The following is a 14945-nucleotide window of genomic DNA, read 5'->3' as shown; positions in this document are numbered from 1 at the left end:
AGGGTAGTTTGAGTGATAAGCCAGTGGGTGGAGGTGTATGGCCTGCCCGGGACTTGGCTGGACCCCAGTGTGTGTGGAGGGGGAGGGGACAGCGGATGGTTGGCCCCCCTCAAAGCGACATTTTGACAACACTTAAAGTTTTTATTCAGTTTATTTATTTTTGAGAGAGGGAGCAAGCAGGGGAGGGGCAGAGAGAGTCAGTCCCAAGCAGGCTCCATGCTGTCAGCACAGCCCGACGCAGGGCTCAGACTCATGAGCTGTGAGATCATGACCTGAGCCAAAGCCAAGAGTTGGACGCTTACCCGACTGAGTCACCAGGCTCCCTGACACTTATAAAGTTTTACAGTTGACACCATCGTGGAAGACTGTGGTGACATTTCACGAGTGCCTGAAGGCGAGGGTGTCACATCCGAGCCTGAAGAGAGCGGCATTTTGCCGCCGGGCCCTGGGCGGGAGACGCCCCTCCCCCCACAGCCCGGCCCAGGCTGCCTGCTTGTCACCGGAGAACTTGGCTTTGCCTTGAGCGGCGCCCACAGCCGCCTTGTTAGGATGCGGGCTATTGTTGCCAAGTCTTCTAATTTTTGGTTTAATTTTCAGAAGAAGATGGTTTTTAAAAATGTGAAGTTTCCTGATTTTTAATTATTGGCAACAAATTCCAATTAAATAAAGTACTACGTGGGCCAAACGAAACACGTCTTGGACAAGACTCAGTCTGTCGGTTTCTGAGCAGTTCTTGCCTTTGCGTGGTGGCGGTATAATTTAAGCATAAATGGCTGTGGCTATAAACCCCTCTCTGGAGGTGTAGGTGGGCGTCTTTCATCAGCTGAAGTCATGGAATGTGTTTATTATCTTCTGTGCAAACCGGGGAAAACAGATCCTACTTGGGTGTTTATAAATGGTACCAGTGGAGACACTGGTTTTTAGAATCAGAACGGGGGATGAGTCCCAGGTCTGCGTTTTCCTGGCTGTGTGACCCGAGGCGAGTCACTTAACCTCTCTGAACCTCAACTTCCCCATCTCTACAAATGGGGCTCATAAGAATACCAATGTGGAAGCCGCGAGTCATGTGTGCACCAACGGCTTCTCGTTTCCACCTTCCCGGCACACGGAGAAGGCCGCCTCCTCCTCGCCTCCTGGTGGGACGGGGTCAGGTGACAGCGGAGCGTTATTTGTCACACTTTGTGGACGGCGGCATTTAACTGCTGCCGGGAGACCCTTCGGAACTCTGTCTCCCTCTGGCCCGACAACAGGCGGCCTCCTCCCCGGCGTGAGTCCCAGCCCGGTCCCAGCAGCGGGCCACGCGGAGCACGGCCGAGCTGACTTCCGTAGAATGAGCAAGAAGAAACCCTGGGCGTGTGAAGCCGCTAAGCTCGGGGGCCTGTGACCGCAGCCCCGCAGCCTGGACCATCCTGGCTGTCACGACCCACCTCCGGCCTGGCGTGGGCGCTCAGCGGTGGACGGGAGGGGCCTCACGCAGCACCTCGCACTCGGTGGCTGTGCTGTCACTGGTGGGGTTTTCTACGTCTTGCGGGGTCCTGTCCTAGACCCCGGGGACAGAGCAGTGAGCAAAGCAGACCCAGATCCCTGACCCCCTGGGCTTCCCAGCTACTCCGTGGGGACTCTCCGCCCTCGGCCTGGTGCGCCAGGAAATGGGGCCATTGGCTTTGTTCTGGGCCCGTGGGGATCGAAAGCAGGTCTGCAGAGGCCCTCGGTGGCAGCCAGACAGGGACTGGGGGGGGGGGCTCCCCTTTAAGGAGGCAGCAGGCAGATTGTGACTGTTTGAGGCCAGGTCACCCCGGGTGGCCCCCAGTGACGTCAGGGACTGAGCCAGGCCTTGGGCAGAGGCCAGCTCTGACTTTGCCTGGGGAGCGGGCGAAATGGCTGGTACAAGACACATCCGCGCCTAAATCAGAAACTGTGGTGAAAGGGGAGGGGCCTCAGGCATTTCGGAAAGGCCACTGATAGTTTTCAAATGCTGTTTCGTGAGCTTCGTCTTGGCTTGTGTCTTTTAGTCCCTCCCAATGCCTCCTACAAGGAAGAATTCCCTGCATTTTACAGATGAGGAAGTTGAGGCTCAGAGAGGTTGAGTGGGCTGCTCAGAGCTGCACAGCAAGGTAGCATGGGAGCTGCGATTCACACCCGGCTCTTCCCCCAAGTCCTGTGTGCGTCCCCTGGGCTGGTGTCTCGTGTGACGCTTGGGAACAGGAGGGGACACACAGCACCATCCTTCCCACGGAGACCTCTGGCCAAGGCAGTCTTTGTGCTTTCTGATTTGGGTTATCGTCACCCTGTTGACTGAGGACCTACTGTGTGCCTGGCCCCTGATAAGCACCCTACCCGCATCCGCTCCTTCTACCCTCATAGCGACCCTTATCCCCCTTACACAGAAGAGGCCATCAGGCTCCTGGGTGTGGCCTGTCTAGCCAGGCGGCCCACTGGTCCAGGCACACCCGTAACTGATGGGGCACAGGGCACCGGAGGCAGAGAGACGGGTCAGAGGGAGGAGAAGGGTCATCGACCTTCAGGTGCGCGTCCCCTGGGGGCCGCTGGGCAGGGACCCGCCATGGCTTGTTGTCTCTGGCCATGACGCCGGAAAATTCTAGGGTAACTCTGGGCCGTGTCCCAGGGAAAGGGTCAGCCTTGCACCGGACCAGAGGGTGCAAGCTAGTGGCCCACAGGCATGTTGACTTTGGCTTTCACGGTGTGCAGTAGGGGAAACAAAAACCAAGTGAGTGGCCAAAATGTGAAACTCGAGGGATGGGATTTCACATAAAACTGCTTCAGCTGCTTTTGCAAAATCGGAAGATCTGGCTGCACAGGGGCCTCATGCAGGGGTTCCGGGGCGGCTGCCACTTTGAGAAAGGACACATGTCCCGGGTCCTTGCTGGGGCGGCCTCGCTGGTGTCTGAGCCAGTGACCCTGCACTGAGCCTGACCTCTTGGAACAGATTTCTAGAAGCTGGGGGAGGGCTGTCCTGGACGGGGGAACGCGTCCGCAGTCTGTGACGTCCCCTCCCCCAGAGCCGGCTGCCCCCCAGCCCAGCAGCCCCTCATTTCCTCCTGTCCCAGTGTTGTGTGTCGAGAGGCAGCGTTGAACAGCGGGGAGCAAACCGCACGGAGCGGGGAGACTGAGCAATCATGACACAGACGTCCTCCTGGTCCCCAGAACCGGAGAAGGTGTCACCCGACGCGGCAAAGGGGCTTCGCAGGTGCATCGGTGCAGGATCGTGCGGCAGGCGGCGGGGGCCCTGGGAGGTCATGAGCGCCCGTACAAGACGGAGGCGGAGGGTCCGAGTCCGAGACGGAGGGACGGACGTGAGCCAAGGGGTGCGGGCCTCTCGACAGACCGGGAGGGACAAGGCCCGGAGCCTGCCCTAGAGCCTCCCGAAGGAAACGCAGCCCTGACTTCCGACCTCCAGAGCCGCGAGAGAGTGAAGGCGCCCCGTGAAGGCGCTGACTGTGTGCGCGCTGGCGGCTGGGACCCCAAGGCGCCCCGGATCTGGGCCCCGGCTGCCCTCTGCCCGGCACCCCGCCCCCCCAGCTGCGGTGGGGACGGGGCAGGTCCCCTTCCCCCGGCCCTGGCTTTCCCCCTCCGTAAAAGACAGAGGAGGCCTGGGAATGACCCTCGGCTGGAGATAAAGGGCGTGGTTTTGTACTTGCCCCTCCCCCCCTTCTAGAAACTGCGGATTGTGTCTCCTGAGTTTAGAGGCTGCCCCTCGGTGTTTGAGCCGCGTGGCTCTCTGTTCTCCACAGAGGTGACGCCCGCGTGGTTTTCTGGTGTCTCCTCAAGCACCTGAAGGCCTCGAATGTTCTCCGGCTGCCCGTCGACCCTTCTCCCTGGGACGTGCCCGCGTTTCCATGGTGCCGTTGGCCTCTGGGCCGTCCTGGGCGCTGATGCTCAGTGTCCTCCCGGCCTGGGCCCAGCGGTGCCCGCAGCCCCCGCCCTGGGCTGTGAAAACCAAAACAGCCAGCTCCCTGCCCAGCGGGTGCGCCCTGGGGGCAAAATCGCCGCTGCCGGAGAACCAGCGGTGTGAGGGTGGGTTTTTAGTGGTGTGTGCTTGGAGCAAGGAGGCTTTTCCAAACATGACTCCGCGTGGCCCTTCCGGCCCCAAGGCGTCCCCAGAAATGTCCATTGTAGGAGCCTGACGTTTGGTTTCCCCAGGACTCTCCGAAAGCCCTTCCTGTCGGGGTCGGCCCGGTCCAGAGCCTGTTGTGCGCCCCTCCCCGCCCAAGACTCCCCCTTCCAGAACCCTGTTCGCAGGGAACGTTGGCAAATGTTTCTTCCGCTCTTGACCCAGAGGAGTTGCAAAATGGTATTACTCCAGACGCTCTTCCCTTGACCTCCCTGCCCCTGGAGGGAATTAGTTTCCTGGGGGAAAAATCACGGGACCCCGTTTTTGCAGGACGGGGGTTCGTGGGCTGTACCCTGGCGCTGGGGGTGAAGGGCCCCCCGATCTGGGGGCCCAGGGTGGAGGGCAGGGGGCCTGGGGTCAGCAGGAAGCCCAGCGGCTGCCCCGGACCCTCCCCTCCCCGCCGCCTCCCGCCAGCTTCAGCGTTGTCATTGAAGAGGCAGGACGGGCACCGGCCCCGAGGTGCCATTTGTCTCCCTCATTTGCAAGCGCTGAATGAAATCGCTCAGCATTTCCCGACAGGGCAGAATGCAGAGGCTCCAAATGAGCTATTTATGGGCCATTTTTTTCAGCATTACTTGCATATTATAATTAAGAGATAATGTCAGTGGAATAGAACATTGTCACCGGGCAATGGTCTCCTGCTGCTTCCGAAATGTCAAGGCAAAGTCATAGCATTTATCAAAAATAAATGTCGGCGGGAAGACGCGACGTTTGTTTTCACAGCACGGACATTAATCCCGGGACGAGGATACGCCGACGTCTTCATTTCTCTCTTCCGGACTGATGGACGCCGGCGGACGGTCCCGGCGGACGGATGTAGGGTCCTGGTGGGGGTGGGGAGCTGGGGGGCAGAGGCGCGGCTGGCGGGAGGGCGCTGGCCGGCCGGCCTCAGCCTCTGCCCAGACCAGCAGACTCACTGCAGCGACGCGCCGGCGGCGGCCCGTGGAGGTGTCCCCGGTCCCGGTGGGGCGGGCAGAGGCGGACGTTTGGCCGGCCTGGTCCCCGGGGAGTGGGCTCAGTGAGGGAGAGACGGCTCGGGCAGCCTCTGTCTCCGCATCACCGCCCCGGGGGGGCCCGCAGGGGAAGGGACAGCAGAGACAGTCGCCACCGGCCGCTGCGGTGACCGGGGACCCGCCGCGCCTCGCTCTGGCACGGGCACGTCTGACCGGAGGCTGCCCTCATGGCAGAGCCGGGCGGCCTGGGGGGCTGACATCTCTTCCGCACGGCTGCCCCCGTGAGCCTTCTCAAGTGCACAGCCAAGGCTGCCGGGAGGCTGAACTCCCCGTAGGCCTTCGGGGCGGCCTCACCTCCCTGGGGACTTCGGCACAACCTTCCCAACATCCTGGCCTCTGCCGCAGGGCTCTGTCCCCCGTTAGCTGAGGCCTTCACCCTTCCCTTCGGCCGGGGACCCCCTTCTCTGCTCCTGCCTCCACACCACCCTCCAGCCCGGCTGTCTCTCATTTCCTCATGCCTCCATTTCATCACCGCCTCCTCCAGGAAGCCTTCCCTGACCTCCCAAGCCTTGGATATGTGCTTTCCCTACAGCCTCTAGGTTTTGGCGCCCTTCACCGAATCACACCAACACGAATACTTGGGTCTGAGTCCGTCTCCCCCTTCTCAAGTGTGGGTTCCGTGAGGGCAGCTCTGTTCCTGGACACAGAGTAGGCACATCATCATTAGTATGTGTTGGCGCAGTTGATAAATGGGTGGAGGGAGGAGGCCTTGTATGTGAGTTTGCAGGAGTTTCCTATTGGGAGACTAACGGTGTGTAACGAGTTGGCCCGAGTGTCAGTGACCTGTGACAGGAAGCGTATCCTGGAGTCGTGCATTTGCAGGCCAGCAGGTGAGGCGAGGACGGAGGTCTTCTGTCCGACCTGGGCACGGGCGCGTGTCTGGGGCGGCTGGTGGCCGGGGGAGGGTGGCCTCAGCTGGGATGCTGGTCGGGGGAGGGGGTCCCTGGGACAGCGGAGGGGTGGGAGCACAGGCGGAGCACACCCCCACTCTCACTGGCGGGAGCCGGTCTCACGGCCGGTGACGGGCACGGGGACAGGGCGGGCTGTGGGGTTGGGACCTTCGAGGCAAACTCCGTCCTCGTCTGAGTCACGTTCTCATGGCACACGGCGGGCTGCGCACCTGTCACGGGTCTCCCGGCCGTGGCCCAGGCGGTGGCGGGCGAGCCTGCGTGTGTTTGTCGTGGTAGAAAGACACTCGGCATCAGACGTAACGGCTTCTCCGTTCTGAGCGCTCAGTACCTCCGCATCGTGGCCGGACAAGTCTCCAGATGGCTCAGAGGTCAAGCCGCATCCGTCCCCGAGAGCAGAGGCCCCAGGGCCCTCCCCCAGCCCCTGGCGCCCACCCTCCTGCTCTCTGCCTCCACGAACGTGGCTCCTCTGGGCGCCGTGCGTCAGCGGAACCGGGCAGGGTCTGCCCTTGGGCGGAGGCTTCGTTCACTCGCGTCGTGGCCTCCGGGGCGCCCGTGGTGGAGCAGGCCTCCTGTGTCAAGGCCGCGTGATGCTCCTCCGCGTGGCTAGACCACACGCTGCGCATTCATTCATCCGTGGCTGGGCACCTGGACGGCTCCCGGGTTCGCGCTACCGCCGATCCCGCCGCTGCAGACGTGGGCTGTGTGGACCCCTGTTCGGGATCCTGCTTCAACCCCTTTGGGTGTGCGCCCCCGGGTCAGAGGCCGTGTGTCCGAGCCTGGCGTCGACCCCAGCTCGGCTGCTTCCGGATTGTTTTCCTCAGACGTGTTGCTCGCTCTGAGCCTCAGCGTTCTCCTCTGTGAAATGGGCACAGCAATAGTGTGGCTTCGTGAAGGGAGAATGAGTAAGAACAGGGCCTGGCACACAGCACGCGCTCAGTAGATCGAAGTTCACGTCTGACGGCCATGCTTTTGACCTCTCTCCCCTCTCCCCTGCGCCCCCAGGGTGGAAGGAGGGGAGATGCCTTTAATCCCTATCAGAACACACCCGAGTGAGTCTTTCTGCCCCGGGCAGCCGGCTTGGAGCTGGTGACCAGCCGGCTGCGGGAAGGGGAGGGCTGGTGACAGTGTGGCCGCGGGGGAGGCGGGGGGAGGTTTCCTGCCTCCACAGATGTTCAGCTTCCTGATTCAAGGCCTCCCCAGCCGAGCCCCGCACCCCCCCGCCCTGCGCGCACGCAGTCTCGCCCGGCAGGAAGGGAGAAACGAGCTTGCATAATCGAGGAACATTTGGTTCTTTCGTCGGGGCCTGGAGAGGGGGAAGGTTTTTGTGCTGCAGTCTGCGGGGGCCGCGGGAGAGGTTCTCTGCGCGCTGGGCGGCCGTGGGGGAGGCCGGGGCACCGGGAGGGGGGCCAGGCCTGGGCCAGATGGATGTGGGGGTGTGGAGTCCCCCTCACTGGGAAGAGCAGACAGGGAGGGGACGGTTGTTTTCAAGAGACCGGAGAGAGGACTCTGGGGAAACCATACAAGGCAGCACTGTGGCCTTGGGGACGCTGGGCCGAGCACGCAGCCGCCCTGGGCCGCCCTCTGTCCTCAGCCCAGAGATCTGTGACCTCAGCACACAGCTGGACTTGAACTTCCTAGTCCAAGGGGACGGGTCTGAGCCTCCACCGTGGGGCCTCCCTGACCCCCAGGCAGGACGAGAGCAAGGCAGCTGGGCACAGACCAGCCACGGTCAGGAGGCCGGTCCCCAGTTGTGACGCCCGCCCCCCCCCCCCCGCAAGGACCCCTGGCTCTGCTGTTTATCGGGGGACTGAGATCGGACGACCCTGCGTTCTGGGCCAGGGTGGGTCTCCGGGATCATGACGGACTCTCGGAGGGATTTTGTAATTCTCGACGTCATTTGTGTCCCCGACCTGGGTTTGTCCTCACGATGGCGCGGGGGGCGCTTGGAGGCAGGGTCTCAGTCTTTGCACCTGAGGACCCACCCTGTCCCAGGCCCTGCTGGAGGCGAGGAGGGTCTGCAGTGAGCAGAGCAGATAAGGAGCCGTGCGCCCAGGGGGTTCTGTTCTAGGGGGAAAGGCAGGTGCGCGACAAGGGAACGTGTCACCAGGACAGTCACACCTGCATGGAGGGTGCACGGCTAACCTCTGCTTGTGGCCTTCCCCAGGTCTATGCCCTTTGCCGTGGGACTTGGGGAGAACGTAGTCCCCGCCCCCGCCTGCTTTGGCCGAATGAAAGCAGCGGCAGTGACACTGTGTGCCTGGGCCCCGAGGGACCTTGTACGTCTCTGCCCCTCTGCCCTCGGGAGAGACAAACACTGATCACCGGAGGCTGAGAGACCAGCCCACGGGCAGAGGTGTAAATGGAAATGCACAATCGTTTGTTTGTTTCAAAAACTTTATTTTAAAGTAATCTCTGCCCCCGCCCCACGGGGCTCGAACTTACAACCCCAAGACCAGGGTCATGCGCTCTACCAACTGAGCCAGCCAGATGCCCCGCATGACTGTTGTTTGAAGCCAGGGTTGAGGGGTCATTTGTTACACAGCATACCGGGGACAACGGCTAACTGCTGAAACCCGCTGTCGGTAAGTGCTGTCATTAACCTCCTTCTCTAGACAAGGACGCTGGGGCCCGGCTGTCTTGTCTCCGTCTGGCTTAGTCCTTCAGTCAGTGCATTTTTACTGAGCACCTACTATGAGTCTGTAATTGTTCTGGAAGCTAGAGACAGTACAGTGGAAAGGATATCCCTTCTGCAAGCAGCCTTGGTTTAGAAGGGCCCCTCCTGGGGCCCCTGGGGGGCCAGCCGGGGAAGCGTCTGACTCTTTCTTTCGGCTCAGGGCATGATCTCATGGGTTGTGAGTTCGAGCCCCGCATCGGGCTTTGTGCTGACCGTGTGGAGCCCGCGTAGGATTCTCTCTCTCCCTCTCCCTCTGCCCCTCCCCCGCTTGTGCTGTTTCTGCCTCTCTTTCAAAATAAATAAATAAACGTTTTTGGGGAAGAAAAAACTACTCTTGTCTTAGGGTTTCAACAGAAGCAGAGACTTGATAAGTCCCGTCCATGTACACCCACCTGGAACCACTCACGGCCGTGCCAGGGGGTGGGGCTCCGACTGGCCGGGGTGGATCACGTGTCCACGCCGTGCGGCTGGTGGAAGGGGTGGCCTGACCTGACCCACAGGGCCCTGAGAGCACGGGAGGGGTGCTTTTCCCAAAGAACAGGAGGGCGCTGTTACAGCCTAGGAAGCGGAAGTACATGCTGGCCGAGGAAGAAGCCAGCGCTCACGCCGGACATCCGGGGTCCAGAGGGAGACCCCCCGCAGGTCTGCGGTCCTCAGGGAAGGGCCCCTGGGGCCAGCGCGCTCCAGGCCTCCCCCTGCCCCGACGTCCTCGCAGGAGCCCTGCCCGGCCCTCGGAAGATCAGAGGTGATTTATTCCCGGCATCTGGGCTGAGACTTGCTGTGAGGTGCTTTGCAGCAGAACAATCAGCCACAGGGTCATTTATCTTGTTGGCGGCTTCTGATAAAATGAGCAGCCTGAGCAGACAGGGCCTTTAACGAACACGATCAGGGCTGTTCACTTAGAAACCAGGAGACCTTGAAATTGGCTTTAATTGAAGGGGTTAGCAGAGAGGGACTCGGCGGGCTTTGTTCAGACTGGAGCCTCCCGGTCTCCAGAAAGGCCGCGGCGGTGGGCAGACCTGGCTCTGAGTCCCGGCCGTGCCTCCGCATTTGACCCTGGGCAGGCTGTGTGACCCCTTCCAGACTCGGTCTCCACATCTGTGACACGGACATGTACCGGTCAGCCTCAGCTATGTTGTAGTAACAAACACTCCCTCCCCCTCAAATCTCATGGCTTGAAACAGCAACATTCCTTTCTCATTTTTGCTACATGTTTGCTGAGGGTCGGGCTCTGCTCCACACTTGCTCACCTGGGCACCCAGGCGGCCGGGGCATCCCATCTACAATAGGCAGCCTTCCTGGGCACGGGGCACATCGTGCCCTGGTTCTTAGAGATCTTCTCAGGAGCAACTTACATGACTTCCGCTCCTGTCTCCTTGGTCCAGGCCGATCACGTGGCCGTGCTTCCCTTCTGGGGGTGGGGGTGCGAGGGGAGAAAAACCCTCCTGGGCCCCTGTAGGCATAGAACCGAAGGGGGATTATGTATTAGAGAGACCGATTCTGCTGAGCCATCCTGGATCAGGACTTCTCTTCTCCCTCCTGTGACTAATTCTCTGGCTCTATTCCATTCCGAACTTGCAAGCCAGATTCGTCCCCCTCCCCCGCTTGGCCGCCTCACTCCCTCTGCTGTGAACTTGGAAGACTGAGAGTGTGGAACTGGCCATGTGTGGATTGAGAAGAAATACAAATCGGGTGTGTCTTGCAGGCCTGGATTTGTGGCCTGGAGTTCTACACCCCCTGCACTGATGTCCGCGTTTTATGGAGTGAGGAGATGTGCTCAGAGACATCAAGTCACCAATCCCTGGTCACACAGCACCTCCACGGTAGCAGTGGGACTGGGGACGCAGCCTGCAGTTTGCACCCCTCCCCCCACCCCCCACCACTGGTGCACTTTCCTACCCCCCTCGGGGTGCAGGTATCCTTTGGGGTTTGGGTGCCAGGCAGTGCGGAGGGACTGGGGTGGGGGAAGTTTCCGGGTGCCTGCACAGATGGCTGTGATGCGTGATGCAGGTTTGCTAGGAGTTCTAGAAAGTTCAGCAGGCCGCACCCTGGGAAGCCTCCGGGAGGCTCTTAACACATTCATCTCACAAGTAAAGGCTGTTTTCTGAACAGACCCCCCCAGCCCCCCTCATCACTGGGCGGGAAGCCGATGTGAATTATTCAAAGCTGGTCCTGGACCAGGCTCCTCCCATCATGCTCCTGGGGCACCTGCTTGGAAGGGAATTAGCTGTCGGGGGCGTGGCTAAGCGCTAAGTCCCCGGTGCCACTGCTAGGCTGGGCTGGTGAATCACCTCTCTGGGCCTCAGTGTCCTCATCTCTGAAATGGACCCGACGACACCCTTGCAGGTCCCCGTCAGTGAGAAAGCGGGCGGATACTCAGCCCTGCGCCTGAGCAAGGAGAAAAGGCCCCATGTCACGCTGGCGTTTTCTTGTGAAGTTGAGTTTTCCTGTTCCGTGTGACTCAGTGATGTCACTCTTAGGTTCGTGCCTAAGCGAAACTCCCGCATGTGCCCCAGGCGCTGTGACCAGGAGTGGGCGTGGCAGCCGTGTTCACCGCAGCAAAACCTGGAGCCAACCGAGACCTCGCGGGAAGGAGCGTGGGTAAGTGGAGGGCGGCTTGTTCACACGGAGGAATGGTACGCAGCAGCGGAAATGAACCCGCATCGTGTCCGGGCCCACACGCGGTGGCCCTCGAGGACAGAGGGGACAGCGGAGTTTCCAAACCTTGATGCGATTATTTTCTCCTCATTATCCTTTCTCAACAGCTTTACTGAGATAGAATTCCCATAGGATACAATCCACACGGCTAGAGCGTACGGTTCAGTGGGTTTTCGTCTCTTCACAGAGCCATGCAATCTATTTTAGAGCATTTTCTCCTTTTATTTATTTATTTATTATTTTTTTTTATTGTTTTAATTTAAAAAATTTTTTAAATTTATTTTTGAGAGAGAGAGACAGAGGCATTGTGGGTAGGGGAGGGTCAGAGAGAGAGGGAGACACAGAATCTAAAACAGGCTCCAGGCGCTGAGCTGTCAGCACAGAGCCTGCTGTGGGGCTCGAACCCATGAACCGTGAGATCAGCACCTGAGCCGAAGTCAGAGGCTTAACCGACTGAGCCCCCCAGGCGCCCCTAGAGCATTTTCAAAACCCTGAATGTAAACCCCAGGGCGCTGAGCCATCATGCACTGGCTTTCCGCCCCTGGCCACCAGCAATCTGCTTTCTGTCTCCACAGACCTGTCCTTTCCGGAAGCTTCATAAACATGGACTCACACACCGTGTGATCTTCCGTGTCTTTCCCTCTGCGTGATGCCCTCCCCGGGTTCATCCGTGTTCGACCAGGTGTCAGGGCTCCGTCCTGTTCATTATGCCCGAATCACTCGCCCTCGGATGGAGGGGCCCGTTTGTTGAGATGCTCATCACGTGACGGGCATCTGGCTGTTCCCATTTTTAATTTTTTCCTTTTTAATGTTTTTAGAGAGAAACAGAGGAGGGGAGTCTGGCAGGGGCAGAGAGAGGGAGACACAGAATGCGAAACAGGCTCTGGACTCCGAGCTGTCAGCACAAAGCCTGACGCGGGGCTCAAACTCATGGACCGAGAGACCATGACCTGAGCTGAAATCGGATGCTTAACCGACAGAGACACTCAGACGCCCCGGGTCGTTTCCAGGTTTTGGCGATTGTGAGCAGTGCTATACCGTGACTATTTGTGTCCGGGATTCTGTGTGGACGTACGTTTCCATTTCTCCTGGACCCTCCACACTTGGGGCCGGACGCTTCCCTGTTGCGGGGGCTGCCCTGGGCATCCCGGCATATTCCTCAGCACCCCTGACTTACCCACGAGGTGGGTAGCACATCGCCCCCGGCCACTTGTCACGATCAAAAATGTCTCCAGACGTCGCCCAATGTCCCCTGGAGACAAAATCGCCCCTGCTTGAGAATCACCGGGGCAGAATGAGGTCTGGTCACGGAAGGTGATGCACAACACCACACTCTTGGCGGGACGTTTGAAAACAACCACAACTCAGCACTGTGTTGTCTCAGGCAGTGCTTCTCAAAGTGTGCCCCGTAGCCGCAGCTTTCTCGGGGACTGTGCTAGAAACGCAGACTCGGGGCGCCTGGGTGGCTCAGGCGGTTGAGTGTCCGGCTTCGGCTCAGGTCATGATCTCACGGTTCGTGGGTTCGAGCCCCGCATTAGGCTCTGTGCTGACAGCTCAGAGCCTGGAGCCTGCTTCAGATTCTGTGTTTCCCTCTCTCTTTGCCCCTCCCCTGCTCACACTGTCTCTCTCTCTCTCTCAAAAATAAATAAAAACTTTAAAAAAATTTAAAAAAATGCAGACTCTCAGGCTTTCCCCAGACGTCCTGAAGCAGACGCTCCGGGGGCAGGGCCTGGAATCTGCTCTCACAGGCTTCCCGGTGCTCCTGAGCACACACGTGTGAGAGCCACGCTAGGCTCACGCGCACACGTGCGGACACACACACACACACACACACACACCCCTGTATGTAGAAACCAGGGAGGGAGGCAGACACATTCGGGATTGTGTTCCTGGCCCGGAGTGAGGACAGCATGAATGAGCAGCAAATCGAGGGTTCGTGCTCACTTCTGGGGGGCGCTGGGGGGACACACGGGTACCTGCACGGGCGGAGGGCAGTCAGGAGCGTCCGTTACATCACAGAACAAGAAACTTTAAAGTACAGAAAGAAACGAAGAAACACAGAAACCTATTTAAAAAAGCCCCACAGGCACCTGTCAATGACGGGAGTGAGTCATGAGTTCGGATGCACCCGACTGTGTGCTGGGCTGACTGGGGTGTCCAAGTTTATTTATCGAAGGAGAGCCGGGGTCTTAAGTGGCCCCCACAGATAAGCCCTGGGCTCTGCTGCCTGGCTGGCCACCATGCGCTTTTCAGACCATCTCTTGGCTCTAGAAATTAGCAGTAGTTGCTATGGTTTATTGAATAGTTACTGTTGCCAAGTCTCTGTTAGCAAAGCACACACAGTCACACAGGTGTTCCTGGTGTCCCATTTTACAGAGGGGAAACCGAGTCTCCGAGATTGATGGACTTGCCCGAGTGTCCAGTGGCTTGGAACTGGGGCCTCGGTGCAGGTCTGTGCTGTCACTGGACCTCCCGGGGCGTGGGCAGGGTCACTCCGCACATCCAGGCCCAGGTCTCCTGGGATTTCCAACAACAGTCCAGTTCGAGATGTCTCGGTCTCTTCTGTGAATGGCCTGGCTGGACGGGCTGTTGTTTTCTTGAAGTCTCCAAGAGACGAGGTCACAAGGCTCAGAGAGGTGAAGACATCACCCAAGGCCCCCAGCAGACGTAAGATTCATACCTACCTCACCTCCTCCAGGAGGCCCTCTGTGCTTGCTGCATTGCCTTCACTCCGACAGAACTTGGGGGCTTAGGGGCACATCCCCAGGGCTCGTGTGTCTTCTAACACAGCTCCGTGGGCTGTCAGCCCCTCACAGGCAGAGCCCAAACGTCCACTGCTTTTTACGTCTCTTCCCATACCTCCCTGCTTCTCCCCCATCAACACAAGGTGGGCGCACACCGGACCTCCTGTGGGTCCACTGGATGTGAGTGGGCAGGGTAGACCGCCCTGGGGCTCATGCAGAAGACCCCCCTGAGAACTGGCCCCTTTTCGTCCTCACCTCAAAGTGGCCTGGGGCCGAGATGCCCAGCTGAGACCAGGAAGCCCCGCCTCCCAGACATTGACTTGACTGACAGCACCTGCCGCGCGGGGCGGGGCCGGAGCCCTGCCTGGGTGGACACACCCCGAACCGCCTACAGCCTTTCTCGTGGTGTTATCGTCCCTTTTTACAGGTGAGGAAACTGAGGCCCAGAGAGGGTGACAGACTGGCCCACGGTCACACAGCTACAGAGGAGCCTGGATGTGGTAGAGGGACTCCAGTTAGGGCCATGTTTATGGCTCCCGTAGGAGAGGGTGCAAACCAAGGCCCTGAGGCCCTTTACGCTATTTTTAGGTTTTGGTCAGGCCCCTTCTCCCAGGTCATACAGCCTGGCGGCGGCTCTAATCCTGGCCACGGAATGTCTCAGCGGCTCAGTGGGGCCAGGACCCCGAGCGGGGGGGGGGGGGGGGGGGGGACTGGGCAGAGGAGGGAGTGGCGTCTTGGCAGCTGGAACACAGAGAAGGCAGATTGTGTTTCCCTTTGCTCCCAGGGAGGGGAGGCGCTGGAACCCAATGACCC

General features: G+C 59.8%; 1 protein-coding gene across 4 annotated transcripts in view; it reads left to right on the top strand.

Moving 5' to 3' along the window:
* Nucleotides 1–9150: 9150 nt before the first annotated feature.
* The window catches only part of LOC115278379, a 9352-nt gene continuing 3557 nt past the window's right edge, over nt 9151–14945 (top strand). The window contains exons 1-4 of one of the 4 annotated variants that reach the window (XR_003902853.1): nt 9151–9475; nt 10436–10553; nt 11247–11331; nt 13765–14559. Coding sequence is in view for 1 of the 4 variants with exons in the window: in XM_029922819.1 (XP_029778679.1) it covers nt 9306–9372; nt 11247–11331; nt 13765–14055; nt 14395–14559 (608 nt within the window). In the remaining 3 variants the exon portion in view is untranslated. Of the gene's footprint in view, nt 9476–10435; nt 10554–11210; nt 11332–13764; nt 14560–14945 lie in introns of all 4 variants that reach the window. The other 3 variants (XR_003902851.1, XM_029922819.1, XR_003902852.1) reach the window with 3 other exon arrangements.

Source organism: Suricata suricatta, chromosome 14, assembly GCF_006229205.1.
Source record: "Suricata suricatta isolate VVHF042 chromosome 14, meerkat_22Aug2017_6uvM2_HiC, whole genome shotgun sequence".
In the NCBI taxonomy this organism is placed as follows: Eukaryota; Metazoa; Chordata; class Mammalia; order Carnivora; family Herpestidae; genus Suricata; species Suricata suricatta.
This window is presented reverse-complemented; position numbering and strand designations above follow the sequence as displayed.